The sequence below is a fragment of the Physeter macrocephalus genome, chromosome 14 (genome assembly GCF_002837175.3).
Source record: "Physeter macrocephalus isolate SW-GA chromosome 14, ASM283717v5, whole genome shotgun sequence".
NCBI lineage: Eukaryota > Metazoa > Chordata > Mammalia > Artiodactyla > Physeteridae > Physeter > Physeter macrocephalus.
This window is the reverse complement of record NC_041227.1, coordinates 3,912,199-3,920,948: the sequence shown is the minus strand read 5'-3', so window position 1 is coordinate 3,920,948 and position 8,750 is coordinate 3,912,199. Positions and strand designations below refer to the sequence as shown.

Below are 8,750 nucleotides of genomic sequence, written 5' to 3'. Positions count from 1 at the left end.
CAGAGGTCAGCAGTCCAGGGCGGAGTCCATGGGAAGCATTTATTCGTTCACTCATTCATTCCTCGACAAATCTTTCTCGAGTACTTCCTATGCCCAGGCACAGTTCTCAGCAAAGGGGGTGTTTAACAAGGAAATTAACCGACCCTCTCCCTCCTGTGGTGCTCAGGGCAGGAGACCAGTCTCAGGTGAGCTGAGAGCGCCTCTCACACGTGGCGTGATTAGACCACGACTGGGAGAGGAGCCTGCTTCTCACCGAAGCCACCTCCCCAGTGCAGGGGGCTGTGAGCAAGTCAGGGCCACCCCAGGACCGCTAGCTCCACTTCTTGGTTGACTTTGCCCGTGATTGCTGCAAACCCACCAGCTCTGAGCTCCCGGGACAGGCGGGGAGACGCTGCCGGTGCCCGTGAGTCACGAGTGTAAAGTACGCCCAGGGCCTTGGCAGGCAGGTCTGTGCAAGGGTAAGGTGTCATTAGGTGAACGCTGAGAAATGCTGCTTTCCAGAGCCCCAGAGATAAAAGATAGGATTCAGGCGCAGCCTCTTCTCTCTCCCACTGAGCTGCGGTGGGGAGCTAGCTGCACGGTCCGGGCAGCGACGCGGCGGGGTGGGCGCGTGAGCGTGAGTGCGCGCCTGTGCGTGTGTATGCGAGTGTGTGCGCGCGTGTGAGCGTGAGTGTGTGCGCGCGCGTGGCCTTCCGGCAGCTGTCCCGGACCCGCCCCCCCACCCCAAACCCCACCCCCACCCCCCGCACACACACACATCGCACCCGGCCCTGCGCCTGGCCGGCTCCCCCGCGCCTGCGAGGCGACCCCCGCGCGCCCCGGGTTCAAAGGCCCTGCGCGGCAGCTCCAGCCCCTCCGGGGGGCGGGGAGGCGAGGGGGTGGTGCGGGAAGCAGAAGGGCCGGAGCCCACAGCCGGCCAGCCCTGCGCCGGGATGGGTAGCGCGCTCTGAAGTTCGAGACCGTCGCAGCCAACTCCTGGCCGCAGCCCGGGACGCAGCCAGCCAGCGGCCGGCCTCGAAGACCCCCTAGCCGGAGGGCGAGGCCCGCCGTGCCCGGCACGAGCGCCCTTCCGCGGCCACAGGCGTCCGTCCTCCGGCCCGGTGCTCCCGCGGCCGATTGGGGTTCATGGAGCTGCGGCTGTGGTTCCTCTTCGGGCTCGCAGTGACCTCCGCCGCAGGTAAGCGGGCGGGGCGGCGCGCGGCTCCTGGCGCGAGCGCACACAAAAGGACCCCGGGACGGGCGGGGCGGGGGGCGCGGGGAAGGGGGCATCGCTGGCAGAGGCCTCTGGCCCCGGCTCGCCACCCCTGCAGGCGCCCGGGGGGCGGGCTGGGGGGCAGAAGCTGAGGGCACGGACCCCCCGCGGGCTCGGGAGGTTGCAGCCCACACGCAGGCTGGAGACCCGGGGCCCGGGGCGGACTTGGTCGAGTTTTCGTGAAGTCGGGAACTTTTCCAAAAGTTTGCAGAGGATTCAGAAACTGTGCAAAGTGACTGCAGAGTTTTCCGAAAGCCTGCACAATGCTTGCACGTTTTCATTGGGCGCAGATAGCTTGCACGCTGCGCGGCGAGAAGAGCTCCCAAGCTTTTCACCAAGTGTGCACGCAACTTGCAGACTTTTCGGAAACGGCGCGCCTAGCTTTGCACACTTTTCCGAACCTCCGGCGTAGCTTGGAGACTTAACAGAAAGTGCCATTAGCTTGCAAACTTGGCAGAAAGTTTGGCTCTCCCCCTCCCCTGGGTTCTGGGGGATGGCGGGTGTCCGGGGCCTGCACCCTCGGCAACTCAGGAGCCCCTCAATGTGCCTTCTGCAGGATTGGTGCCTCGCCCCCAGCCTGGGGACGCTGGCAGGAGCGGCGAGCCCCGGGCCCCCTCTGCCGCCAGATCGGAGGGGGACACGGAGGAGACTGTGGCCGCAACAGCAGTGCGCGGTCCAAGCCCCAGAAGCCCTGGGCAGGAGGAGGGACCTGGTCGGTTTGGGGAGCAGGCGGCCAAGGGGGGCCCTGTGCACCACCGAGCCCGGCGCTGTACATGTTTTACCTACAAGGACAAAGAGTGTGTCTACTACTGCCACCTGGACATCATCTGGATCAACACTCCTGAGTGAGTCAGCCCTGGGGGCGGGGGGCTCCTGGGCCAGGCCCCTCTCTTCACACTCCGGGATGACCTGGTCCCATCCCAGCCTGGTCAGCCCAGAGCCCGCCTGGCACAGCCTTCAGCCCTTGCTAGGCTCTCTCCTGCCAGCCCAGGTCAGGTCTGCAGGTCAAGGGTGTGACCCCCATCCCCTCTGAGGGTCTGGCCCAGGAGAAACCCAACCCCAGAGTTTCTGATCCGGTGGAAGGGCGAGCCCTCCCTCTGAGTGAAATGAGCCAGCCAGAGGAATTAGACACCTGAGAAGTCCCTCTGGGAGGGAAGAAGCCCCGAAGGTTATCTCCTGCCCCGGGGGGCTAAGTGGGCCTGGCCCCCCCTTGCTGACCCTGCCAGGCTCCGTCCGAGGAGTTTCAAATTCCTTGAAAGCAGCCTGTTCTCTAAGGAGCACAGGGGTGGGCTTGGCAGGGCCTAGTGGAACCTGCCCCGTCGAGGTGAAATTCCATGGGCTTCAGGCTCCTTACCTCCTGGGGGGGGGGGCAAGCCCACGGGTCCTCCCCAGGCTGGCTTCTCCTGCCCACTGTCACCCCCTGCCCCAGACAGCTCCCCTTGGCCCTTCCGGTCCCTAAGAACTCTCTTACCGCAGGACCGAGGCAGTGGCACCTGAGTTAGTTGTGGGGTCTCCTTGCTGTAAAGCCCACTCTCTCCCGAGGCCGTGGGCAGTGACTCAGTTCAGGGACCCCTTCTGCAGAAACATCATCCTGCAAACTGTGAAGAGGGCTTGACCTTGCTCTGGTCACCAGCCTTTGGCCTTTGCCTTCCTGGTCTCTAAAATCTGGGACTTGGACCAGACGTCTCTAGATGTTTCTAGGTATTCTTGGGATCTCTTGGGCGTCTTGCTTGCACCTGACTAGGGATTCTTAGCCTTCCTGGAGCCCTTGGCCTGGAAAGGCAACTTTGCCACTGTGTTTGGAGCCCCTTGATTCGTGTCCTTCAGGGGTGCCTTCATTCCGAGCCATCTAACCTCTGAGCACCCTGGCTGATAGCTCGATGGGCCTCACATACCCACCTTGTTTCACCGACACCTCGAGGATGGAATGCAAAGGAGGGTGAACCTGGGGGCCCGAATGTGTTTCAAACCAGGTCAGGAGCCCTCTGAGTTCATCTGGGAGAGGTCTGGAAAGCCACCCTGTTGTCCAGCATGGCAGGCAGGGCTGGCTCCAGCGGGGAGCCTGGACGTGTGCACAGGCTTCCAGCTCAGGAACACCCTCGTGGCGTCAAGTGTACTGTCGCCATCTTGAAATGCTTAATACCTTTTTTCAAAAGATCGAAGTACAGTTGACTTACAGTATTGTGTTACTTTCAGGTGTGCAGAGCAGCAGTGGAAATGCTTAATACTCTTTGAAGCAAGGGCTCCATGTTTGCGTTTTATCCCAGGTCCCCCCAAATGAAGCTGACCCCGATGGCAGAATTCGCTTGCCGGGCTGTGGCTGATCAGGCTCCTACACATACCGTCAGCCCACAGTAGGGAGGACGGGGCCAGATCACAAAAGTGATGTGTGCTGGGGAGGGTCTCCTGGACGGGCCGCCACTGATTGCCTTCTATTCTCAGACAGTGATCAGGGCCACCTTCTCCTACAGTCCCCATCTCCCCGACACTTGTCCTTTCTGATTCTTATCTTCCTGGCATTGTCCTCTGACCAAATTAGCTTCACGGAACCCAGGACTGAGGGCAGCCTTGGTAGGAATCCCAGGCTGTGGGTCTAGAAGGAGAAAGAAGAAAGCTAAGCAGATTTGGGGCGGGGGGGCCTTTGCAGAGGAGAGGAGGGGAGGAAGGAGGGGATACTTGGAGACCACCTTAGTTCTCTGCCTGTCGCCAAGCCCTGGGCACCGGCTGCGGGAAGCGATTGTCGCAAAGCCCTGCGACCTGGTGGGAATCCTGTCTCCCAGTTCTGAGCTGTCGTGTAGGGCCCGAGACGAAGCCATGGGTCTTTGGCTTTTTCTAGGACGGCCAACTTGCTAACGTTCCCCTCACGGCTTGATTTACCTCTTCCCCTCTTCCCTGACCCTGATTCATTTTAAACACTAGGGGGAAAGGATTAAATATGGTGTTTGGGAGTTTCGTGAGCTACCCGGGGAAACAAAAAAAAAATGACAATAGCCAGACTTGAGCATTTTGAAGTCAGACAAGCGACATAACTTTTATACGGAAGATGTTCCTGGATGGTCTTTCTCTGTCTTCCTTTCTTTTCCTCCTCCCTCCCTCCTTCCCTCTTTCTTTCCTTCCTTCCAAAAATTCTCTGTTGATATACGGACAGCTCCACTGGCAAACTTTAAAACGTCTTGGATAAGATCGCGAAGTGAGGAAATGGCTTTTAGGGAACTTTGGAGAAATGGAAGCATCTGAAGAGTGACTGGATTGAGCTAAACAGACAAGGGTAGCACACACTGAGGACTTCTCCAGCTTCTGCCCCCCCACCCCTTAGCTGTCACCCCCTCTTCTTTAGCAGACCTTCTCGCTCTCTGGAAACTTCTCCAGGGTGTGTGTTGCATGCTGTCCCCACCGCTGGCTATGCTGGGAACCCGCAGGAGTCTGGAGCCTCATGCCTAAATAGAGAGTCTTGAACTTTGGGTGATTTTCAGCTTCCGGTGTCTTTCCTTCTACTGCCTTCCGGTCACATGGAGGCAGAGGCAAAAATCACAGCCGGATGCTTGCAAGGTTGCAGGCATTCTTGGAGAATGGTCATTTTGGCTGCGTTTAAGGACCCAAAAGCTTCAGGAGGGGTGCTGTAGTTACTGTCTCTCACGTGGAAAGTGAAGGCTCGAGAGACCAGCTGCTCCCAGAGGTATTTTCTGGGTATGAGATCCAAGTTCTCTGGTTTCCCCACATCCTTCTACACACTTGGTTCTTCCAGACCTGAGCTCGATCTCAGTAACGCTGGTGACTTCCTGTGAGGCCCTTGTCTTTGTGGTCACTGAGGTTCTGTCTGCGGGCCTTTCTCCCACAAATGAGGCGTGCTGTCCCAGGGTGTGTGGGTGCTGCCAGAGGTCTCACATCCCTATAGACGTGTGCGGGAATGTGGATTTTTCCAGAGCTGTGGCCCATGACTTCCATTGTTTCTTCCAGAAGATCTGGGACCCCAGAGAGAAATGAACCAAGTGCATCCTGGGCACTGCCCTTCCTGCCCCTGGGGAGACGGCTGAGGTAGCAGCTCACCCACGGGACAAGGGATGCTCATGGCTCTCCTTGGCCACGTTAGGAAGCCCCGCCCCTCCCCTCCCCCCAGCAACCCCACCATTGCCAACAAAAACAAAACTCCACACCAGAGAAAAACACATCCCGTCTTATGGCCATGGAAAATTTGCCAAGAGTAAGATAATAAGGAGAGAGGTAGGGACAAGTAGCCCATGTGCTTACACCCCTGTGCACTCGGGGTTGTTTTCCATGAGAATACCTCAAAAACAGGAGTGTCCTGTGACATGGTGGGGCACTGTGTCTATCAGGGTCTCCAGAGAGACGGAACTAATAGGATGTGTGTGTGTAGATATCTATGTGTATATAAACGCACCACACACACACACACACACACACACACACGAGCTGATGTTGCAGTCTTCAGTCTGAGGCATCCTGGAGGCAGAATTCCCTTCCTGCTCAGGGCATCTCACTCCTCTCTGTCCTCTCCTTCACCTGATTGGACAAGGACCACCCATGTTATGAAGGGTGATCTGCTTTACTCGATGTCTACTGATTTAAATGTTAATTGCCTCTAAAATATAGCAACATCTACACTGGCATTTGGTCACATATCTGGGTACCATGGCCCAGCCAAGTTGACACATAAAAAATTAACCATCACAGAGCTCTCAGTGCTAATGGTACCCCCTAGCAGTGTAGTCCTTCTGCACCTGCCACTGTACACCTGGCCGTGGAGTGCAATCACTCACTCTCAGATGGCCAGTGGAGTTAGCTGCAGGGCCCCCAGCAAGGAACCCTGCTCTGTCCCTCCCCACCTTTTTCCTGAGAATTGAGGGACACTTCCATCTGCTAAATCCCTCCAAGGACATAACGAGGGAGGCCTTGTGATGCTGTGACAGTGACCATGTTTCCACACAAAAATATGAGCCACATGGGCTGACAAGTAGGAATGTATTTCTGGAAAGAACAGTGCAGGATGTTTGGAATCACGGCTGTGGTGGAAAATCTGGGCTCTGTAATCTCGTGGGAAGACTCCAGACCCAGGAGCTCTGCCCCGTGTCCTGGATGTGACTCGCTGCCTGGCCTGGGGAGTGGTGCCACCCTCTCCCTGTGCCCCTGGGTAAGTTGCAGACATCAGCGTGACTCTAGGATGGTGACCTAACAAGATGATCAAGCTGGCCACACTGACTCAGGAACGGCATTTGTTTCCCCAGAGAAGCAGAGTAAAAATAATAATAACAAAACATTTTAATTGTATTTCAATGTATTCTGCCACAAAAAGGCAACAATTCAACACTCATCTTTGCCTCCTGTGTTGTTCAAGAGAAACATGCCAGCACGTTTCTAAGAAGGGACATTTTAAGTCTGAGGGCATCCCAGAGGAATGGATGGATCTGGTTTGCCAGCCTCCCACTGATGTGGGGCCAGCTGCCCACCCACCATGTGATTTCAGAGACCCCAATAACAGTCACGTGACCCGTGCGTCAGGACTGGGAGTATCGTTGCTGGAGATGCAGCTTTTGAGGCAGAAGGATAGTCTTTCCGAGCTTCGTCATGATCGTGTAGACGATGGTGACGATGGAGACGGCGGTCCACACTGATGTTGGCCGTGACTTCTGTGAGTAAAGCTGTGTGAGGGTGACATGAGAAAGAGTGAGGGGAATTCTCAGCACAGTGTCTGGACTCTGGCAGACACTCAGTACCTCAAAGACATGACCACGCAGATAACTGTACAACCCCTGGGGCTGCATAACCCATCCTGCCGCCCCACCTGCCGTATCCCAGTCTGTGACTGGAGAAGCCGGTGACTAGGAAGCTCAAGTCCTGCTGAGGTAGGCTTCCTTGGACCCTCTAACTGGTCTTGCGCTGCTTCCTTCAGTAACACTGAGGAGCCTGCCCCCGGGTACCTCACTTTTTCCCTACCCTATGGCCCTTGGTGCGTGCTCTATTAGCATCTGATTTGCATAAGGTTTACAGACCCTGGGAAAAGGTGTGTTTTGATGACTGCTGATAAGTGGCTTGATAAGCGCTCTGGTGGCCAAAGGTTGTTACAGGCTTGATGAGATTTGGTCCTGCCCTTTTCTGCCCCTCCTTTCTTGCCTGAGTCCTACTTACCTTGGTAAATAATTAGAATTTGGGGGAACAGGGCATGGTGTTCTCTGAAGGCACTGCCCTGGGCGCCCTCTGCTAAATGGGGAGGTGGGTACAGTTGAAGCAGGGGAGAGGGCGGGGGTCTGGCATTTCAGGATAATTCGAATTTGTTTAGAACTTTTAGAACTGTTTAGAACTTTTTCTAAAAGTTCTGTTTAGAACTTTCTAAACTTTTAGATCTGTTTAGAACTTTTTCGTTAAACGATGAAATCTTAGTAAGGGTGAGTCCAACAGAATAGACACAACGCTTTGCAGTCATTTCCCATGCACCCAGCACCGCCGGGGACCTGAGTGCGGGCCACTAGGAAGGGATCCCAGGAAATAACTACGGAGTCTGTTTACAAAAATGGTAAATAAATAAGGACACATAAGAAAAGACTGTATCAGCCAGACTAAAAATGATCTTGGACTCAGGGTTCTGATTGATCATGTTTTTACGCTCTGAGTTGTTTCCCTCCCATGTAACCATCTCCCCCTTAAAAATCTAGCAGACGTTTACCTCCCAATTTTGAGTTTGGGTAACAGTAGCTCAGAACATTTCACGGCAAGATGCGTCTTTCAAATTTGAGGGCATCGGGGCTAGATTTCAGAGTTTGTCGGCAAGGTCGGCTCACACAAGATGACCTTCCGCTTGGGTTCACTTGGACTGAAAGTGCCCTTTTCTACCCCAGAGTGGCTGTGAGGAGGTGAGATATCCAGGGACAAAGATGGGTTCCTTGAAATGCAGCTGATCCTGACTGTATGAGAAAGAGGCTTGAGGCTGGAAGGCAGTTTGATTTGCCTCGAGAAAACTCGGCACAAAGAGGTCGTGACCCTGCATGACCCTGGAGGGAGAATTTAGATTTCTGCTAGATGAAAGGGGCATTGCAGCTAGGAACTTGGCCTTCAATGTGAAGGCAGATGAAAGGCCCTGACATCACTGGTGCGGTATATTCCTGCAAGAATTTAAAACAAAGGAAGCTGGGGAGCAAACATTGCTTTCATTAAGGGGGTCCCACGGCTGGGTCGGAGCTCACGGGGCTTTGTAACGCCAGCTCTTCTTCCCGCTCTGGACTGGCAGCATCTCAGCATGTCCAGTGGGGCTGCCTGGGGCCCCTTTCCTAGCTCCAGGTAACCCCGTGCCACTGGCGCCCAGCTTTGGAGCACATAACAAATAGATCAACTGTTTAGGAGGGAAATGACCCCATCTCATTCTAAGTCATGTTTCGGTGGAAACAGAGACCTCCTTAAAATGGGACACGTGGGCGCGCACACACACACACTCTCTCTCCCTCTCCCTCTCCCTCTCCCTCTCCCTCTCCCTCTCCCTCTCCCTCTC

At 55.7% G+C, this 8,750-nt stretch overlaps 1 protein-coding gene across 2 annotated transcripts in view; it reads left to right on the top strand.

Moving 5' to 3' along the window:
* The first annotated feature begins 763 nt into the window (after positions 1–763).
* Positions 764–8,750, top strand: part of EDN3 (endothelin 3) — a 22,701-nt gene continuing 14,714 nt past the window's right edge. Inside the window, exons 1-2 of one of the 2 annotated variants that reach the window (XM_024128584.3) lie at positions 764–1,177; positions 1,809–2,097. In XM_024128584.3, the coding sequence (XP_023984352.1) occupies positions 1,126–1,177; positions 1,809–2,097 (341 nt within the window). In that variant the 5' untranslated portion in view covers positions 764–1,125. The remainder of the gene's footprint in view (positions 1,178–1,808; positions 2,098–8,750) is intronic. The other variant, XM_055090293.1, reaches the window with a different exon arrangement.